The following is a 21,460-nucleotide window of genomic DNA, read 5'->3' as shown; positions in this document are numbered from 1 at the left end:
AGAGCGGGCAACCCGTTAAGTTTCACCCCTGCTAACTGGCCACAAATACTTTGCAAAAAGCTTGAGTCTAGGCAGAAGCTCAGCAGGCCTGGGTCGCGCGGGGAGGGCAGTGAGTTCAGCCTCGCCTCTGGAGTCGGAGAAAGGTCGCGCACTAGGCGGGCCGGCCCAGGACAGAGTTCCCACGGTCAGCTCTGGGCCACACGGCCCCCGCACCGCCCAACTCAGCTCACACCTCCCGGTCACCCTGAAGCTGCCCTCAGCGCCAGTGCCTTCAGCCCGCAGTAAACGTGGCCGCAGCCACTTCCGCCGGGCGTGGGGTCAAGGGTCACGCAAGATGGCGGCGCCCAAGAGCCAGTGAGGCTTGCAGCGGAGAATGGCGTGGACGGCGCTAGCGGCGGGAGCACGGCTGGGGCGGCGGCTGAGCGCGCCGGGGCCGGGCCCCGGAGGTGGACTGGGGCGGGGACACTGGACGGCGGCCGGCCGCTCGCGGAGCCGGCGCGAAGCGGCGGAGGCCGAGGCGGCTACTCCCGTGTTCCAGTACGTGGGCGAGCGCGCGGCCCGCACCGACCGCATCTTCGTGTGGGGCTTCAGCTTCTCGGGGGCGCTGGGCGTGCCCACGTTTGTGCTGCCCGGCTCGGGGCCCGATCCCCGCGCCGGCCGCCCGCGCCGCAGGATCCAGCCCGTGCCCTACCGCCTGGAACTAGATCAGAAGGTGCGGGCCGCCGCTCCTTGTCTTTCCTGGCCCGCGCCGCACCTCCCGCAGCCATTCTGCCCACTTCGAGAAGTTGGCGACGCTGGTGGCCACGCTTCGGGAGGACGACTCACGAATGGGAGGGGAAGGCATTTATGGCTGCTGCCGACATTTATCGAGTGGCCGAAATGTGCCAGCTCTGGGTGCTCGGGTTGTGGCATCACGCTGGCAGTGGGGATTGTCACCCACAGTTACAGAGGAGGAAAGGGAGGCGCAGAGAGGTTAAGGGACAGGCCCAATGCCAGTTAGCTGGTGGATGTACATTATCACGCTCGGACCAGTGTGACTCCAGAAGTTCAGATGTTAGGAAAGCAGATTTCAAAAGGTCAGAGAAAATGTGGGATGTTGTCTGTGAAAAATCGGAAAGGAAATGCTTACTGGAGCAGTTAGGGGAATGCGAAAGAGAGGATGACAGGATGGCGTCTAAACATGCCAGAATGGGAGGGAGGCCTCTGAACTTAGATTTGAAAAAAGTGGGGGGAGGGAGTTTTGGGGGGAGGGAGTGGTGGGAGGGTTTATCTTGGTGGATGATGAAAAAGAAACAGATTTGACCAGTTTGACTTCTCACTTTCAATATTTTAACTGAAAAGGGGCCTTGAGAGAAAGGGAGTTTGACTTCAGTTTCCTCATCTGGTCAGTGAAGAGTTGCTAACAGTATGAATAAAATACTCAACACTGGCACTACTAACATGTTAAATCACAGTAACTGTGTACTGGTTATTTTTCTCTGTGGCAGTGGATTAAGAATGTAATTGTACATCATAAGGGTTAAGAGCATGCACTCTGGAGTCAGGTCTCCACTTACTAGCTCTGTGACTATATTAGACAAGTTACTTAATTACTTGATTTTCTCATCTATTTACTACTACAACTATTGATGACATTGTATTATGATAATAAATATGATGAAAATAAGTAAAAATTGTAATAATTATAAAGTTCAGGCATTATTATACAGGCTTTAGCTATATTATAACTAATTTAGTCCTCACAACAACCCAGTGAGAGAGACACTACTATTTCCATTTTGCAGTGAGGGAAAAAGATACAGACAGATTAAGTAATCCGCCTCAGGTGACACAGTTTATAATGGGTAGAGCCAAGATTACGCTAAGGCCATCTTCAACCTAACTGCTATACTAGCCTGTATCTTGGTGAATGGGGGGTTGAGAACCACCCTAGTTCATAGGATGATTGTAAAGATGAAATGAGATAATATATATCAGCATGCGCTGAATAGTAAATGTTTAATAAATGTTAGTTGCTATGTTAATAGTGTGTATTCTTGGAATCCAGCAGGCCTATCATTTATTGCTGAGAAAACTTTATATATCACATATCAATGAATACCTTATGGTAACTTTTTCAGATTTCATCTGCTGCCTGTGGCTATGGATTCACACTGCTGTCTTCAAAAACCAAGGAGATCACCAAAGTTTGGGGTATGGGACTCAACAAAGATTCTCAGCTTGGATTTCACAGGAGCAGAAAAGATAAAGGTGAATGTTCTCACTTTGACTTCTGTCTTCAGTTTACAAGAACATGATTGCATAAACCGAACCATAATAGCAAAAGAGGTGGCAGCTTTCAAAGGATATTGTTGAAACCATCCGGACTTGGTTATTTTTCAGACTGTGGTAATAATATTGAATCTTTAAGCAGAAGGCATTACTGATGTTTCTTTTTGGCCTCAAAGAAATGACCTTCCCTTCCTAGCTTGGAGCTAGCCTGCATACTCCATGGCACCTAGAATGTGGTCTAAAAATTTATGAAATACTTCAGATGGAGACTTTATTCCATATGTTTGAAATTTGGATTGTAAAAATGCTAGAAATTACCTACAATTACTTTTTAAAAAAGATTTAAAAAAAAATTATTTATTTATACAAGAACGGGGTACAGGCCAGAGGTGCGGGAGGGTGAGAGAATTCACCAGATACAGAACAGGGAGCAGAACAGGCAGATGGACCGAAAATACTGATGAGGGGAGCAGAGGGCGAGACAGGAGAGGTCTGCCGTGCCATGTGGATAGCTCCCTGGCTGGCTGGGAATCAAACCCGTGCTGCAGAGGCTGCAGATAGTTTCACAGCGTTGTGCTCAACCCACTGCCCCACCAGGGAGGTCCTAAAAAGATTTTCTTTATTTATGCATAAATAAATTTATGCAGGTACAGCTGTGAGAGAATTCACTAGAGACAGAGTAAGGAGCGGAACAGGTGGATTGACTGAAATACACTGCTGAGGGGAACAGTGGTAGGCAAGACACCATGTGGGTTAACACCGTGGCCGGGAATCAAACTCATGCTGCCGTGGCTGGTGATAGCTTGATAGCTGATAGCGTCAGGACTTTAACCCCTATGTCACCAGGGAGGCCCTACAATGACATTTTCAACAGCAGACTTTAGTCAAACAATATAAGTACAATAAGAAACATTTTTTGAACTAAAGCAATTACTTAGGGGTCTCCCTGGTGGTGCAGTGGTTGAGCGCTGGGTTGCGAAGCTGCCCGCAGCCTCTGCAGCGCTGGTTTGATCCCCGGCTGCTCCCCGGCCACCGGAGGCGGGTCCCACATGGCGTGCAGACCTCTCCTGCTGCCTGCTGCTCCCCTCAGCAGTATACTTTGGTTCTTCTGCCTGCTCTGCTCCCCGCTCTGGCTCTGGTGAATTCTCTCACGCTCCCGCTCTTCTGACTGTACCCAGTGCTTGTATAAGTAAATAAATAAATAAAATCTTAAAAAAATAAAATAAATAAAATCTAATCTAAAAAAAAAAAAGCAATTACTTAGAATCACACACTGGACAAATCTTTATTTTCTTGTTCATTTATGTACAAATTGATTTTTTTTTCAAGATTTATTTATTTATACATACAAGATCCGGGGTGTAGGGCAGAGGTGTGGGGAGTGAGAGGACTCACCAGAGACAGAGTGGGGAGCAGAACAGGTGGATTGCCTGAAATACACAGCTGAGGGGAGCAGCAGGGAGATGTGAGAGGTCTGCTGCGCCATGTGGGTCAGCTCCCAGGCGGCCAGGAATCAAACTTGTGCTGCAGTGGCTGGTGAGAGCTTCATAGCGCTATCTTTAACTCCTGCGCCACCAGGGAGACCCTGTGTGGATTGATTTTTACATAATTGTAATCACAGTGTACATTTTGTTTTCTGCTTTTTTTGCTTAGTTTTATGTCCATATTCTTTTTTTTTCAAAATTATTTATTTATATATATTTTACATCATTGTTCATTTTTGTACAATGTTTGCTTTTTTTTTCTTAAGATTTATTTTTTATTTATTTATACAAGCACAGGGTACAGTCAGAAGCATGGGAGGGTGAGAGAATTCACCAGAGCCAGAGCGGGGAGCAGAGCAGGCAGACTGAAGTACACTGCTGAGGGGAGCAGTGGGCGGCAGGAGAGGTCTGCGTGCCATGTGGGACCCTCCTCCGGTGGCCGGGGAGCAGCCAGGGATTGAACCGGCGCTGCAGAGGCTGTGGGCAGCTTCGCAACCCAGTGTTCAACCTCTGTGCCACTGGGGAGGCCCTGTCCATATTCTTTTATACATCAGTATTAATGTCCGTTAGCTATAAGATGACACTTTTTTGGTATACCTCTGTTGGAAACATGCACAGAAATGGACAGAATGGTGTCATGCCTCTAGTGCACTGTCAGCAGCTTCAGCCAGCATCAGTTCATGCCGGTCTTGTTTTACTCATTTTCCCTACTCTCTCTTAACCATAAATTTTTTTTTTTTTTAAAGATTTATTTATTGTATTTATACATGCACTGGGTACAGTCAGAAACACGGGAGGGCGAGAGAATTCACCAGAGCCAGAGCGGGAAATAGAACTGGCAGAGTGATGAAATACACTGCTGAGGGGAGCAGTGGGCGGCAGGAGAGGTCTGCGTGCCATGTGGGACCGTCGCCCGGTGGCCGGGGATCGAACCGGCGCTGCAGAGCCTGCGGGCAGCTTCGCAGCCCAGCGCTCAACCGTTGCGCCACCAGGGGAGGCCCTCTTAACCATAAATTTAAAACAAATCCCAACATTGATTTTATTCATAGTTATTTCAATATCTATTAAGAAAAAGTAAGAACTCTTAGAAAATGTAAGCACAAGATCATTCTCACAATTGAAAATAATAGTATAGGCCCTTAATGTTACCAAGTATGCATCAGTGTTGAAATTGCCAGTTGTCTCATAACTGTCATTAGATTTTTATTTTTAAAAATTGTTTTGGCTCAGACATTGTATTGATAAGACTTTTAGAAGTCTTTTAAGTCTATTTTAATTTTTTCCCCTGAAATTTATTGAGGGAGAAAAAATGCTATCCTATAGAATTTTCTAGTCTAGACTTTGCTGAATGCATTCTTGTGGTGCCATTTAACTCTATTCTCTGTCCTCCGTATTTCATGTCATTTGGTAGCTGGATTTAGAGTCATATTCCCTTTAAATGTTATGTACTTACTGCTTTCAGGCCTTTGGGGGTCTTTGTAGGTAGTAATGGGGAAAATAATTCACTTTTCAGTATTTTAAGGTGCTTTATATCTTCAGTAGGGCTGTATAAGCTAACAACATTGTCCATTTTCTTTGATTTTGCTAGAATCACATGGTCTCATTGTGATAAACCAGGCTTTCCATGCTGATCAACAGGAATATCTGAAAATTATATCAGTCACTCTTGAATATAAATGGACAAATGTATTTTAATAGTAATGATGTGTTTATCTGCTAGACAAAATCTTTTTAGACATGAGGTTCCTAGGAGAAAACAGTGATCATTCAGTGGGGAGTAGGTTGAAGGCCAGCGCATTTTGCAGGTTTCTTTAAATTCCAGCTTACATATTGGAGTTAATATTTGAATACATATTCAAAGTCTTACTGTTTAAAACCTGCAAGAGTAAGTCCCTACATGGACTAATCTGGCTTCTCCAGTAGGATTGTAAAGAACAATAAGGTTCGAGTGACTTCTAAAACATTTCTCCTTTATTTGCTTATTTAAATATTAAAATTTCCTTTTTTGCACAGATAATATATTTTTGTAGTTCTGAGTGAGTCTGGTATCCATTTCTGTTCTCCCAGCCTCAGTTTTTCTCCCTGAAGACAACCTGTTAGCAGAGGGAGTTATCGTATATGCAGGCAAATATACTTCTATATTCTTTTTGCCTCCTTTTAATAAAAGTGGGATCATCCTATATATGTCGTTCTTTGCCTTACTGAGAAATTTAGTATGTAATGCAGGAAGAAAATGCTTTCACTTTCCTTAAAGATTCAAGTTATGTAAAATCACATCTGAAGAGATCTAATGAGACTAAGTGTGCGCCTCGAGAATCTAATATGTAGTGGTAACAGAGTGGTACAATGGATTGGGAGGGGGACTAGGCCAAGCTGTGCCACTGATTTATGTGCCTTGAATAAGTGATTCCAGTCCCAGAATGAGTAATGACATGGGGTTGGACAATATGATTTTTCTGTTAGAAATGCTGTGATTCTCAGTCAGGGTGATGTCCTGTGAACCTAGTTGTTTTTGTTTCAGGGAGGGGATATGAGTACGTATTGGAACCCTCGCCCATCCCACTGCCTCTGGACAGACCTCAGGAGACACGGGTGCTACAGGTCTCCTGTGGCAGAGCCCACTCTCTCGTCCTGACAGATAGCGAAGGAGGTAGGTGTCTATTCACTGTTGTTGGAGTGGAGGATCTCCTGACATGACTTGCTTGATTGAGCCACATCTAGTTGGTGAAGGTGTTGGCATTTCCCAGGTAAATCAGTAGGATTGCTTAGAGAGCTGTATTTGGTGTACTTTGCTGACTTTTTTATGCCCTCTGTAGTTTTCTGTAAATCTCAGATGTGTATACTGTGACAGGGCACACCAGCCAGCCTTACCAAGTGCCCCGCTCTGCTCCCTTTGCCCTGAAGTCGCTGAGGTGGCCTGTACGTGTAGAAGGCTTTTTTTGTTGTACTGAAGGAAACGTGTTTGCTAACAGTTCTCAAGTGGTGGGGGACTATCAGAATCCAGGGCCCTGGGTAGCCCTGACATTTTCCAGAAGAGTGAATTCCAGGAAGGGCCTATTTGACTGACGTTTTCAAATTTAATTTTCTGGCTAAGTGTGCTCTAGAGGAAAAGGCGAAAGTGGGGCTGAGGAACTCTTTCAACAGGGCATTTGGCATCTAGGGCAACATGGTGACGGGATGGGGGTGCTGGGTCTTTTACTAGAGGTGCTCACCTCCTACCTTGGAAGTTCTGAGAGTTGGAACTAGGGCTGGAAGGGAAGGCAGAAAGAACAAGAAAGGCAGCCCAGGCTGTCAGGACTGGTCTAAACCCCAGCAGGCCTATGGTTGTGCCACAAAGCCTGGGAATGTTGGAGGAGGTAACCAAGTGGCACGAGGATGAGCCCTTAAACTAGGGCCACTTTTGAGAACCCCTCTAGCCCTGACATGCTAAGAGTCTGTGAACCAGTAGCACTGATTTCCTTCATGGTGTTATTCTTTAGTCTTCAGCATGGGAAACAATTCTTATGGACAATGTGGAAGAAAAGTGGTTGAAAATGAGATTTACAGGTGAGTTCCCCAAAGGACTACCCCTTTCCCAAGTTGTATTACATGTTGAACATTTATTGAGCACTTACGCTGTGATAGACCCAGAGCAGTGAAAAGCAAGCTCCTCATCTTGAGTGGGAAATCATCAGAAAGCTATGGCGCTTCCATTGCAGGTTGAGTTCCACACATCAGCTTGGTGGGAGGGGAGGGGAGGGGAGCCCTCATTGATTGTGATGTGTGGCGCTTCCTGGGGTTTTTTATTTTCCCCATCAAATTGATTAACTTAAAAAAAATTACTGTTTCAGTCCTATTCCTTTTATCTTTAAAAGAAAAACTCCTACTAGTTCCTCATATCATACTGGTGTGTCTAAGCATCACTCTCAGTACTAGCAGCATTTTAGGGATTTGCTTGGTTTGGTTTATTTTCACACCTGGGCTGAACCCTGTCTTGTATTTGATATTGAAGGCTTTTCTAACATTACTATGTGTGTCTGGGGGCTACCAGTTAGGGGTGACAGACTGTGCAGGGATTATACCACTGTATCTCTTGCTTCTCTCCAAATTGCTTCCTGCTGCAGTGAAAGTCACAAAATCCATAGAATGCAGGACTTCGATGGACAGGTGGTGCAGGTAAGAGACCTGGACGGAGAGCTGCTTGTCCTGTCCTCTGGGCTGCCTTTGAAAGGGTGAAAGTTGGGTGGGGTGATAAAATTTGTTAGGGGGAGTTTTCTGAATTCCTAAATTATTTTGGTGAAAATCATAGCTCCCCACCTGTAGAAAATCATAGCTCCCCACTAGACTGTGGGGGTACAAAAATGAGGTTTGCAGGAATAACACTGAGTGGGAAAGACAGTTTACAAACATGAACAGTGTCAGTGCATCGCAGCATGGTGTTCCGGACTGGGCTTGCTTTCCTTTGCTCACCATTTCATTCCCATTCCTGGTTCAGTGATGGCACTTGGTAAGTACTTCTTAATCTTGAAATACGTAAATGAAAGTAGATAGAAAGTGCTATGAGAGCAACAGAAGGAGAATTGTGAAGTCTGCTGGGATGGAATGGAAGGGAGAGAAGGCAGCATGGAGGAGGTGGCAGAGGAATTTACCAGATAGACTGGACTGGGTGCTAGGGAAGGTTTTATGGCAGTCCAATGTTCTAAGCCTGGTGACTGACAGCCAAATTGTGATTTGTTCAAAAAGAGAATTGATCATGGTTTGGAGTAGACTTAGGGGAGGAGGTGATAAAGGATAGTTGGGAAGCCACAGGGAGGAGGAGAATGTAGGGAGGAGACCTGACTGGATTTGGGGCTTGACTGGATGGGCAGGGAGTGAGCTAGAGGGGTCAGGTGTGGCGCCAGCGTCAAATGATTGGAAGCTGATGTCCCTGGCCCAATGGGGAGTCATGAAGAATTGGCAGGCTTTAGGCGGAAGGGATGGAGAGCCAATGTGTGATGGAGAAAGAGTGAATTTGGCTTTGTGGTTGCAGTAGAGTGTAGTATTTCTTACATAAACTTGAAAGTCACAAAGGTGCAAATTCAAGTCCCTGCTTCTCCACATACTAACTAGGTGACCTAGGGCAATTCAACAAATTTCTGAAATTCAGTTTCTTACTAGGTGATTTTGGGTATTTGACTTAGCACAGTGCCTGGCATGCTAAGTGTTCAGTAAAGGGTGCTTTTCATGAGGTAGTTAGAAAAACAGGTCTGGAATTCGGTAGCACTGAGTAGTGGGTCTGAGAAAACAGCATGGAGTGTTGGTGAAAACTTTTGGAAGTGTGAAGAGTGACAGACCTTGGAGAAGGATTCCAGACCTGAAGGGCACAATGCAGATGCTGAGCGCAAATGCTGAGCAAGTGACAACGATTGGCTGCTATTAGGGACAGCGGAGAGCGGGGAAGAGAACAGCTTATGGAGGACGGAGTGGGTCCTTGGAAGTGAAGCAGCATGAAGGAGCTCTAGGGTTTGCTCCTTCGGGGCCTGTCTCCTAGCAAGAGCAATTTTTGGGGAGTGGGAGAAAAGCCAGACTGTGGTGAAAGAGCAGAGGGATGCGTGGAGCCAGTGCTCTCAGGGTTTAGCAGTACTAGGGGATGGCACGAGCTTGGGGTCCATCAACTCAATACTGGGCCTCTAAGCAGCACTTCTCATTGACCTCACCTCTGTGTCCATAGGTTGCCTGTGGGCAGGACCACAGTCTGTTCCTAACTGACAAAGGAGAAGTCTATTCTTGTGGATGGGGCGCAGACGGGCAAACAGGTGGTGTGCTTTTTGCCCTGAGGATATTGCACTATGGGCTGTGAGCTGTAGGGCTTTCTGGGCTAGAACCCACTTTCCTTAAATTGACTCTTAACCTTCCTTATCACTTCCTGGGGAATACTGTTTGTTGTGTCCCCTGCCCCCCAACCCCCCCCCCCATTGAAATGAACTGACACAATGCATTGGAGGTAACTCCCACCACTCAGCAAAGAAGTTCTGAACCTGAACCTTTCTCAGACAGAGGGAGGAAACTTTGAACCTTTTAAAGAGGAAACATGCTACCCCCAAAGGAACTCCAGAATTAGGGACAAGCTCATATTTTATTGAATTGAAGTTGTGGAAACTCTAAGGGCATAAATTGGAGAGGCTTTCCACCAGGGAGGATTGGGATTGCTTTTGCCTGTTGCTAGGGGCGCTACCAGTCCCTGCCTTGGACCCTTTGAGAAAGCCTGCTTCAAAATGGAGCCCTGGCCCAGGATTACCCTCCTCATAATGCTAAGAGTAACAACTGTCCATGCAATACTTTCTAGCTTTCCTCCACTTTCTGTTTATCCCTCTCGTTTTGCCAGTTTTGGTTTACTGTTTTTTGGGGGGGTGTGGAGAGGGATGTTGGGGTGAGATGGGCTTTTAGAGAGCTCCTTTATTTTCTAGCAAACCAAATAGCGCTTTAGAAATTGTTATATTTTATATGTGTGTTCTGAAAGGTGTCTAATAGGTTGTGTAGTGATATTTCACCTTTCAAACATTTCAGGAAATTTCAAAGATTTTAAAAATAATTATTGAAGGAGTGAGAAAAAATTAAGTAAACTGTTACTGTTTTTTTTTTTTTTTTTTTCATTTAAGAGAACAGGAGAAGGAAATTATGTAGTATGCAAAGGAACAGGGTAGGATTTCTGAATTGACATCTGTGAAATGCTTAAAACTGCATTGGGCACATAGTAGGTGTATGTGAGTTTCTTCAAAAATAAACAATTATAACTAAATATTTTTCATTGTGTTAGGTCTGGGCCACTACAATATCACCAGCGTACCTACCAAGCTGGGCGGGGACCTTGCTGGGGTGAACATCATCCAGGTGGCCACCTATGGTGACTGCTGCCTGGCTGTGTCGGCCGATGGAGGCCTCTTTGGTTGGGGGAACTCTGAGTACCTGCAGCTGGCTTCTGTCACGGACTCCACGCAGGTATGAGGCCACCTAAGTGTGGTGCTGGGAGGTTGGGAATAAGAAGTGTTAAGGACCTTGATTAGAGGTATGTGTGGTGTATTAAGTCCTGCTTAGGTCTGGTCTGTTGTAAGACTGCCTTGAGGGTCTCCCCTGGTGGCGCAGCAATTGAGCACTGGGCTTCAAAGCTGCCCGCAGCCTCTGCAGCGCCGGTTCGATCCCTGGCCCCCAGTGAGGGTCCCACATGGCGCGCAGACCTCTCCTGCTATGCCCGCTGCTCCCCTCAGCAGTATATTTCGTTGGTCTGCCTGCTCTGCTCCCCGCTCTGGCTCTGGTGAATTCTCTCACCCTCCCGTGCTTCTGACTGTACCCAGTGCTTATATGTATAAATAAATAAATCTTTGGGGGGGGGGAAGACTGCCTCGAGGGACCGAGTTCTTGGCCATCTCATTGGAGCCTGGAAAGGAAGCTCAGGTTCAGAAGCCATCATGCTCACTGTTTCTGCGAGGTGGTACTGGTTTAGAGTAGCATTTTGGGTGTGTCTGTGTATCCTGTTTGTTTCAGAAGGGGTATGAAACTGTTGGTGTGAGTTCCCGTGGTGTCACAAAGTGCTTCTTGTAGCAGCGCCACACACATGCCTAGAGAGCACACAGATCATGGTGTTACAGCAGAATTCCATCAGGAAACCAGGCAGCACTCAGAGAGGAGGAGAGAAGTTCTTTATTAATGCCAGCGGGCTCAGAGGAGATCCTTCTCCAAAGTCTGAGCTCCGAACCATGAGGCAACAGGATATTTATTGCCTGTAGCAGGGGTACATTACCACTTTCAAGTCAGCTGGAATATAGAAGCAGGAGACTCCTAAGCGGTTTTCTGGGTGTGTGAGTCAGGTGTGTGGCCTTGAGAGCATTTATCAGTTGTTCCCTGGAACTTTCTAAAGCCTACAGTGAGGCTTTAGACATTTCCACATTTTTAGACATTTTCTTTTTTTTTTTAAAGTACTTTTTTTTTTTTTTTAAGATTTATTTATTTATTTATACAGGCACTGGGTACAGTCAGAAGCGCGGGAGGGTGAGAGAATTCACCAGAGCCAGAGCGGGGAGAAGAACAGGCAGAAGGACCGAAGTACACTGCTGAGGGGAGCAGTGGGCGGCAGGAGAGGTCTGCGCACCATGTGGGACCTTCCTCCGGTGGTCGGGGAGCAGCCGGGGATTGAACCGGCGCTGCAGAGGCTGCGGGCAGCTTCTCAACCCAGCGCTCAACCGCTGCGCCACCGGGGAGGCCCTAGACATTTTCCACCTAACCAGGTGGCAGCTCGATGAAGAGCTCTGCATCAGCCCACCCAGGCCAAGCAGGAGAACACCTCAGCACTACAGAGCCTTGCTTGTGGCCTTTCCCCATCTCTGCCATTAGCAATACTGTATGGCAGATTTTTACATTTTATTAGGGAAAATTTCAACATAAACAAGTAGAGCTCATAGCATAATTAGTTTCTGTGTATCCATCATCCGTGTTCAACAATTACCAACTAATGGCTTGTTTTTAAAGTAGAGCTATAATTCACTGCTTTTAAATACACAATTTAGTGGTTTTTAGTAGAGTCACAAGGTTGTGCAGCTGTCACCACTATCTAATTCTGGAACACTTCGTTACTCTCCCTTCTTCACCCCACCCCACCTCCCCAAAGCCTCATGCTTCTAATGGCCGATTGTGTTGCATCTGTAATTCCATCTGCTTCTTTGCCCTGGATTATTTTCAAGCAAACCCTAGATATCATACTTTGTAAGAGTTTCAGTATTACTTCCAGATCAGGACTGTTTAATAACCTGCCACATTCTTTAATATCAGACTTCTGACGACATACAGAAAGTTTTAAATATATATTAATAGATAAATCTGCATAAAGGGAGAGCAGAGGTCAGCTCATTAAATGGATAATGCACAGTGGCTACAAGTGGCTGCAGATTGTGTTCTGAGCGCTGGAGTAGCCAAAACAAAGAAGAAAACATGGTCGTTTAAATGATTTATTGAAATGATTCATTGTTTCAATAAGATAAACAGCAAATAAAGTGTTAAAGAAGAGGACTTTTCTTAGTGACAAGGTTGCTGGAAAAAAAACATCTCCCAGTGCCTTCCTGTCTGTCTTTTTTTTTTTTTTTAAGATTTATTTTATTTATTTATTTATTTATGCAAGCACTGGGTACAATCAGAAGCGCAGGAGGGTGAGAGGATTCACCAGAGCCAGAGCGGGGAGCAGAGCAGGCAGAGGGACCGAAGCACACTGCTGAGGGCTGAGCAGCGGGCGGCAGGAGAGGTCTGCGCGCCATGTGGGACCCTCCTCTGGTGGCCGGGGAGCAGCCTGGGAACGAACCGGCGCTGCAGAGGCTGCGGGCAGCTTCGCAACCCAGCGCTCAACCGCTGCACCACTGGGGAGGCCCGCTTTCCTGTCTTTCTAACAGTATGAACCCTTCCTTTGACCCAGGTGAATGTCCCCCGGTGCTTACCCTTCTCAGGCGTGGGGAAGGTGGAACAGGCTGCGTGTGGTGGTACAGGCTGTGCTGTGCTAAATGGTGAGACTCTCTTGGAGGCAGTATGTTCCTGGGAGCTGCAGGTGGGTTGGACAGGGAAGGGTCATGTCCATTGGCTCCCCAGGTGGCAACCTCAGCCTGCAGAAGGGAACATGACTGTGGGAAGATATAGTTGGACTGAATTCTGCCATTAACGGGTGAGGGTGGTAATTCCATAGCAGATCTCTGGAGTAGAGAATGAACTGCATTATCCTCCTTGCTCTGCCTGGGCCAAAGACTCCAGCCCTGCCTTCTCTGGGGATGCTGCGCCAAGAAAGCAGAGGCAGATAGGGTTTGGATGCTGAGAGCCATACCCTTGGGATTAAACATCTGGCACCGCCAATGAGCATTAAACTTTCCATAACCTAAGAACTGTTTCTGAAAGTTTTAGGAATCTGGCCAGAGTCGTTTATGAAGTTGGCTTGCTCTTCTGATCAGTGCTAAACTTCAGGCTCTTAGTAGAAAAACTCTCCTTCCAAGGCTCCCCTGTGGCCTGGTCCCATGCAGGGTACCCTCAGTGTGGCAGGTTGGTGTTCTAAGATTGGCTAGCCGTGCACATCCTGCATCACAAGCAACGATTTCAAAGAGGAGAGAAGAAACGTTATTTTAAATGTCTGCTGGCATGTTCTTGCCAAGCCAGGAAGAAAACAACCCATCTGGATGAGACACATTTTGGTGGCCAGCTAGAATTTAGTAAGGGAGGGCTGCAGTTGGTCCGACTTACTGACCGTGTTCTCACTGTAACATAGGAGAAGGCCGTGTTTTTGTCTGGGGTTATGGAATTCTTGGAAAAGGACCAAACCTCGTGGAAACGGCTCTTCCAGAAATGATTCCACCCACTCTCTTCGGCTTGACGGAGTTCAACCCTGAAGTCCAGGTGTCCCGCATTCGATGTGGACTCAGCCACTTTGCTGCCCTGACTGGTAAGTGACCAAGCCTGAATGGCCCCAGCAACTGGCACAGCTCAGGTTAGGTTCAACCCCGAACTGTGGGCAGCTCTTAAATACCCACATCCAGCAGAGTGGTGTCCTGCTTCAGATAATTAAAGAGCGCCTGTTCCAGAAATTGTTTGGCTTGAGGTTGGATAATGTGTATCTCTTTTTCATCCTGGAGTTTTGCTTTGGCTCATTTGGTTTGTGGTTAGGCTAACTTTCAGTGATCTTCTCAAGAGGATATGGGTTGGTCGGAGGAGGAGGGGACCCTTGAGTGTGTCAGGGTACTGGAGGAAAACAGCAGAGCTTTGGCAAATGCACTGGGTAATTAGGAAATGAAAGTGTGGGGTTTAATCCCAGCCTCTGGCCAAGCAAACCCCCAGACCGACCAGGAGGTGGGGTGTGGCAGGAGGCACATTTGTTAGATTGTCCTGTGGTTGTATGGAGGTAAGTCTCTGATTTCTCCAAAGTGCAGGGGAGAGGATGATCAACTGGAAGGTTGAAGTGGAGGTTTTCTCATAGGTCTGCCAAATTGCAGAGCCCTAACATAGCCAGTGACTCCAGGCCTCTTGCCTGTGCGCTTCTCCTGCCGGCCACTCAGCCTTCACATGGTGTCTCTCGGCTCAGGGTGCTGCTCTTTAGTGGACGCGAACAGTAAGGCAGTACTAAATTAATTTCATTTTGTGATTCCAAGTATATTTGCTTTTTCCTTGCAATTAAAAAATCTTTTTTAATCTCATACTAAGTAATTGTTTTCTTTTTAAACATCTCAGCCAACAGTCAGTTTGGTCCTCGTGTGTGTTCTCCAACCCCATCCTCAAGTGAGGACTTTTCTAGGGACTTCCTCCCCTATCCCCCGGCCAGTTTTATTGTGTATATCTCCGATTCGGGGGCCTCCAAATATCCACATAGAGGGTTGTTTATGAGGGCCGGGTGGCAGCAATGTTGGAGGTGGGGAAGAGCCACTCCCCACCACACAGGCCTTCCAAAGCATCTAGGTCACATGTGTTTTATTTATTTATTTATTTATTTTTATCACATGTGTTTTTAAAGCTATTTTGATTTGGCAAATAAGAGTCATTATGGGCTAATTCTGGAGGTAACAATAATCTCTTTTCCCAGAATGTTGTAAGGTTTAAACTATGTGCAAAGACATACTTGGGAACACATATGAAGTGTTCCACTGGAGTACTAGACTATTTTCTTTTCTTTTTTTTTTTAAAGATTTATTTATTTATGCATACAAGAACTGGGGTATAGGCGAGAGGTGTGGGGGGTGAGAGGATTCACTAGAGACAGAGCGGGGAACAGAACAGGTAGATTGACCGAAGCACACTGCTGAGGGGAGCAATGGGGTGAGTCAGGAGAGGTCTGCTGTGCAATGTGGGTTGCTCCCTGGCTGGCTCGGGGTGCTGCAGTGGCTGCGGAGAGCTTCATAGGTTGCATCTTAACCCCTTGCGCCACCAGGGAGGCCCCTAGACTATTTTCTCTTCGCTGTTATTGCCATGTCTATTTTGGATTACCCTGAAATGAAATCCTTATCTACATTTACCCCAAGTACCAACAGCCACCCTCCAGGTGCCAGTGAGTAGAGAGACATTACAGCTTGGCTTTCTCCCTCACCTTAGGGCCTGGCCCACTGGGAGGTGCCCCTGAGGTCTGCTGATGTTTCAGAGGGCTAGACTCAACTGCTCTGTTAAACATACGCAATCTAAGTGTGGAAGACCAAGGAAGATGGTCAGACCAGAGGGGCCTGACAGCCTAACAAAAGGTTTCCTATTAATTAGCCAGGATTTGCTTAGTCCTGGCTTTTCTTCCACTTCTTGGGACCAAAGCGTTTTGCCAGATGGTGGACGGCAAAGCTGGGCTTCCATGCCAAGGAGTGTCTGAAGTGGATATGGATGAAGCCTGAGCTGAAAGCTGCCCCACCAGGCCTGGGGGGTCTATCCTGGAGGGAGGATTCACCAAGCCCCAGTGCAGATTCCCTCTCAGGGATGCTCCTAGTACCCTGTTCTTGTCCTTCCTGGCACTTTTCACATGCTTCTGTGTGGGTTTGGTCATTTGTTTGTTTCTCACTCTTTAGCTCCGGCCCCATGCAGACAGCAACCACACATGTGTACTCACTGTCCTATCCCAGCTCCTAGCACACAGACCTACACTTGGCCCACACAGGGGCCTGATCATCATGTATCTGTCACTTGACTGAATGCTCCTGAGACTTGGAAAGCAGACAAGGAGCGACAGATCATCCTACTTCTCACACTGCAAGGATGTGGCAGGATTTGGGGATGCTCAGATTTCAGGATTTTCGGTTTGGTCAGTTGTAACTGTCGGTGAGGGGCTGCGCCTTAGGTCAGCAGAGTGAGCTGTTGGTGCCCACCTGTGTGTCTGCTCTGCTCCTGTGATAATCAGTGTGAGTCTGGGCTGGACATGTTTTGGTATGGGGACAGTGCACTTCCTTCCAAAGAAAGTATTAACGCCTCGTGAAATTGAAGTTTAACATTAGGCTTTGTTCTACAAAGCCTCTTCTCATGACCCTTCTTGGAGACTTGCCCTTGGTCTTGCCCCACTCAAGCCACCATTTTCCTTTCTTTGCAGACAAAGGAGAGCTGTTTGTGTGGGGCAAGAACATCCGGGGCTGCCTGGGCATCGGTCGCCTGGAAGACCAGTATTTCCCATGGAGGGTAAGGCTGGGCTTGGTGGGCTTGAGGGCATTACCTGGTGTGTCAGCACCACCCAGCTGGGCCAACCCCAAGGAATGCTCCCTTTCCTGGTATAGTTGCTTCCTCCTCCTTGGCTACAGGTGAGGCAGTGGTGGTGAGGAGCCAAGCAGACGTGGGTTTGGCCTTTCAGCCTGCTCCTTCCTGGGGCGGGTGAGTGAGCGGAGGGAATGAATAGCCTCCCCGAGGTTTCTGGCCCCACATGCCCTGTAAGGAGCCTTATAGGTGGTGGTCCTTGGGGTGCAGAGCAGGCAAACAGGCACACGGTTCCTCAGAGGGGAGCCAAACTGCTGCCCTCGCTCTCGCACAATTGTGGGCACTAAAGGTGCATTTAGTTAACTTGGTCCTGGACACCTTTTGATTGGGGTTAGAGGATTGGGCAAAGGCCTGAGAGGATGGTGTTGATGTTTGCTACCCGGCCCTGTCCTGCTCTGTGCAAGCTCAGAGATGTGGCGCAGCTCTGGAAGAGTGGAGGTGACAGGAAGTAGGCTTTTTCATCAACTAGGTTGGATTCCTCAAAGATTAGATTAGTCTCCAATCTGTTCTGTGGTACTTAGTTTAAAAAGAAATTACAGGTGATGTTTATTCTTTAAAAAAATGTATTTTCTAATTAATCTTCAATGGGGGATAGGTTACATCATTTAGAAAGTGTTCCAGGAAAGAAACAAAAAAGAATAAAGCGTTCTTTGTTGCTCTGGGAATGTTCCTGACTAGTTTTATAGACTCACAGAACCTGGGCTTTTCTGATGGGCTGTGGTCCCAGGAAGTATCCCCTAAGGCACCCAAGCTTCTCCTTCTGGGGCATTCCAGGATGTCTTCCTGCTATGCAATGACACTCAGAGCTTAGGTAGAGAGGGTCCGTGATTTCTTCAAGGTCACATGTCTAGTAAGCGGCAGAGGCAGAGAGTCAAGCTTAGGTCTGACTTTGAGACGCTGCTCTCTTTGCCATTCCTACTGGAGACTCAGGGTCCAGCGGTGGAGAGAAGGAAGCGTGCAGAGGCGGGTGGCCACTGACCTGGTATCATCTGGCCTTTGCAGGCCCCCTTGCCAAAACGGCAGCCCTGTGCTGGGAGCAGACTGCTGCTGGAAGTCCTTGAATGGCCTCACCCTTCCCACCCCTGGGAAGCGCACTCGATTTCAACAAACACGCAGCCTTTCCCAGAGGCAGCAGGGCTGTCTAGCACGCTGGGTGCTTTCCGTTCCTTCGCTCTCATTCTCAGAACCCCCCGTGAGGGGGGCGCTCCTCGGCAGACTGCACCTGCAGACGCCGACTGCAGGAGCCCTAGGGGCTGGCCAGCTGTCGGGCCCCTCGGCGAGTCGAGCTGTGATGTGGGCCTGGGACTGCTGCGGACGGAGCTGCCCTCCCCGTGTGCCTTTGGGTCAGGGCCAGGTTGAGTGTGGGAACACAAGCTGGGGAAACCTATGCCTTCAAGCCTGTCCTTCCGACCTCCTCAGTAACCACAGGCCCTGGGTGGTGCGGATGCCCCAGGAGAGAAGCAAGAAGGCACTTGTGGCAGAACTTTCTGCAGGCTGAGCTGTCTCTCTTTTCTCAGCCGGTGCCATGAAGGAAGTTTCAGGAGCAGCCAAGAGGGGGACGCAGGAGGTCCGGGCTCAGCCCCTGTCAGTGCTACCGCTCAGCCTCCCTGTCTGTCACCGGGTGGGCGTTGTAGGCACTAGTAATTGTGGAGAGAGGTTCCCAAGCTGATTCTGTTCGAACTCAGATTAAATATGCTTCTGGCTTTTAGAACTGTTTCCTTTGCATTAATGCTGTGAGTGTAAATTGGTTTAGAATAGAAACTCCTTTTAACCTTGATGAGGATAAAAATAAACCCTGGCCGAGGGCAGTCTTCTCTTGGACTCAGCTCAGAGGTGGTGAGAGGCTGAGGGACTGCTTCCCCAGGCGAGCTGCCTGCTGTGCCCCAGAGAGGGCGCCAGTGGCCTGGCCCGCACGTCTGCGGCCAGCCTCAACCAACACTGCTGTCTTGGCCAGTAATCCAAGACCAAGTGGTTTGCTCTACTTTGGGCTCTAATGGCCAGAGCACTCGGGGAGCAAGGACGTAGGTGCTTAAGTGCAGCAGCTTAGCTACCGATAGATAAGGGAGGAGAGTGGCGTTTTCCCGGGGAAGGTCAATAAAAGGCACTCTAACGGCCAGGGGAGGTTGCTAAGAGTTCATCTGGGCCTGGTCACCACAGGGGCGTTGTGTTTTCTGCTTCCATGGTCAGCCTGGAATGCTTTCTGCATCTACGTGCCTTTTCCATGAACTGAGGCACTGCTTCTTGTTGGTTTAGTGATTTCTCTAACAGGGTTTTGCTAAAGACATTTGTTTAGGGAGGGAGAGGTAGGTAGGAAGCGTGACATGGTTACTAGCATCCATTTGCCTTATGACCAGGATCCTTAATGGACCTGTCCCCTCATGCCAAAGGCACCCAGCTTTGGCATTAGCGCTGCTGCCTCTTGGCTTTTGGGCCAGGTCATCTGGATTAGGCCTCCCCCCCACTTAAGCTCAGTAATTTTCGAAGGCAGTTACAGACCCCTCTGCAGCTACCATGCACCTGGCTGGGTGCTGCCCCTCCCAGCCCCCCAGGCAGGATGTTAGGACTCAGATTGGCCAGAACAGCAGGAGCCACGCGGGTCTGAGGAGGAGGTGCAGGTGCATCGTCTTAAACATTCCACCCGAAAGCACATGGTACTTACATTTGCTTCTCTTTGTAGCAAGCACCTCTAGAAAGACTGAGAAACCCATTAAATGTGGTTTCTAGTTCAGAGGGATGGTGGGGAGTGGGGCAGGTGATGACAGGGGTGGGATTGAAAGGTGTTCCAGCTGTGTGAATGTGCTACCTACTCGGAATAATAGTCATAACAATTACTAGTAATGATCACGAAAGAGAAGAAAAAGTGTCCCTTTTTTGGAAAACGGGCATGGCCCTGGCTGTGGAAATCCTTGAGTCATGGGTGAGCAGAGCAAGGTCAGGTCCAGGTTGGGCTGCCGCCACGCCTGTCTGCCAGCCATTTACCCTCAGTGTACTGGGTCTTGTTTTTCAGGTGACGATGCCAGGAGAGCCCGTAGATGTGGCGTGTGGCGTGGATCACATGGTTACTCTGGCCAGGTCATTCATCTGAATCTCCTTCGTGACCCTCTGGGCCGCTTGGACTCTTGGCAGAGGCACCAGCTGGGGCTCTTGAGAGGGGTGAAAGAGGATCAGGGCTCATGGTGACGTGTGATGCTCCCTTCTCAAGCCCTTTGCGGGTACACGTTGGAAGTCCTGGGGATGTGGCCCTTCTCCACCTAAGGATGAGGCCTGTTGGACTCAGCACAGGAGACTGCTGTTATCGGGCCAGTTCCAGCCCGCTGGTGTGCCAGGGCTGTTGTGGTCCGGCATGTGAGAACCATTAATTTGCACGTTTTGACTTTCTGGGTAATACATGAAGGTTTCTGGTGTCATGTCTGACCTGAGAAACTGGTCTTAGGAACGTTTGGCTCTCACACATGCCATTTAGTTTGATCTTAAGGTGCCTTGACAGAATACAGTGCTCCTAGGGGCTTCCGAACCCTTCTGATCTCAGTGGAGCTCTGGGCTGGTGTTTGGGCATCATGGTGAGTCCCAGCCTAGCTGAGGGAGCCTGGTTGGCTTCAGCCTGGGGTTTTCATCAGGTCCCTGCTGCCTACCCACCATTCCCGGTCAGCTGCCTCATAGCCCAGCTGGGTGCTGGGACATAAGCTGAAATTCCTCAGAACAGGCCTGGAATCCTGTGGGCCTATGGCTGTCACCAGCCTTGTAACCATTCTCACTGCTTTGCTTGGAAAAGTGGAGGAAGAGGAAGTTGGAGGCCAAGTTCTGGTGGGCCTAGGACTCAGAACAGTGCCCTGATGCCAGCCTTGGAGAAAAAAAGATTCAGAAATTGTGAAAAACATTTAAGTTTGTAATGTAACTTATCTTTTTCTCCAAAAAAATCTCTTGAAAAATCTTTTGAAATAAAATCTATTTTCTGCCTTTTACTTTTAAGAGCCAAAGAAGTTTTTTTTTTTTTTTACCTGATTATTGGAAGACAGGCTTTCAAAAACAAGGCTTTTCATGGAGGCAACCAGAATATAGTGAAAAAAAACTTTGGAGGCCGGTCTTACTTGAAAGATATTTTCTGATCAGAGTCTACTCTTACAGTTCAATTGGGAGAAAATGACAAAGTTTAAAAATAACTGGTAATCAGATCACAGACTGGGGTCTCATTGCCAACAGCCCTTTTTATTCATTCTTTCAGCAAACACCTCTGTATGCCCCTATAGTGCCAGGCACTGTTCATCATGCTGGGGTGATGAAAATCCCCATTGGTGCCTGGCGAAGCTTCAGTTCTGGGGGTGGCGGGCAGGGGTATCAGCAAACAAGCCACTAGAAAATATGTCAGATGGTGAAGTGGACTGTGGAGAAAATAAAGCGGGGGTGGGGGGTGGAGTGTGCTGTCAACTGGGCTGAGTGGAATGATTGCAGAGCAAGTGACCTACTGGGACCTGGGCAGTGGAAGCAGCCAGTGGTGTCAAGGGCACCAGCCGGGACCT

The 21,460-nt window shown here is 47.9% G+C and overlaps 1 protein-coding gene across 2 annotated transcripts; it reads left to right on the top strand.

The window, feature by feature from the left end:
• Positions 1 to 313: 313 nt before the first annotated feature.
• Positions 314 to 20,911, top strand: RCC1L (RCC1 like). Of its 2 annotated transcripts, XM_037506799.2 has the most exons (11): positions 314 to 712; positions 2,121 to 2,250; positions 6,277 to 6,405; positions 7,235 to 7,301; positions 7,859 to 7,910; positions 9,445 to 9,529; positions 10,531 to 10,712; positions 13,171 to 13,258; positions 14,005 to 14,178; positions 16,786 to 16,871; positions 19,951 to 20,063. In XM_037506799.2, the coding sequence occupies exons 1-11, from the start codon at positions 374 to 376 to the stop codon at positions 20,026 to 20,028; spliced, it is 1,410 nt and encodes a 469-aa protein (XP_037362696.1). In that variant the 5' UTR covers positions 314 to 373; the 3' UTR covers positions 20,029 to 20,063. The 2 variants fall into 2 exon arrangements, with proteins under 2 accessions (XP_037362696.1, XP_037362695.1); XM_037506798.2 differs by lacking the exon at positions 16,786 to 16,871 and having other exon boundaries at positions 19,951 to 20,911.
• The last annotated feature ends 549 nt before the right edge of the window (positions 20,912 to 21,460 follow it).

Source organism: Talpa occidentalis, unplaced genomic scaffold (assembly GCF_014898055.3).
Source record: "Talpa occidentalis isolate TD23 unplaced genomic scaffold, MPIMG_talOcc4v2.1 talOcc4.12, whole genome shotgun sequence".
Lineage (NCBI taxonomy): Eukaryota > Metazoa > Chordata > Mammalia > Eulipotyphla > Talpidae > Talpa > Talpa occidentalis.
This window is presented reverse-complemented; position numbering and strand designations above follow the sequence as displayed.

Coding starts and splice junctions, on each gene's coding strand:
- RCC1L (XM_037506798.2), top strand. CDS start 374: ATGGCGTGGACGGCGCTAGCGGCGGGAGCACGGCTGGGGCGGCGGCTG. Junction 713..2,120: donor GCCTGGAACTAGATCAGAAG/GTGCGGGCCGCC, acceptor TAACTTTTTCAG/ATTTCATCTGCTGCCTGTGG. Junction 13,259..14,004: donor AGGCTGTGCTGTGCTAAATG/GTGAGACTCTCT, acceptor ACTGTAACATAG/GAGAAGGCCGTGTTTTTGTC.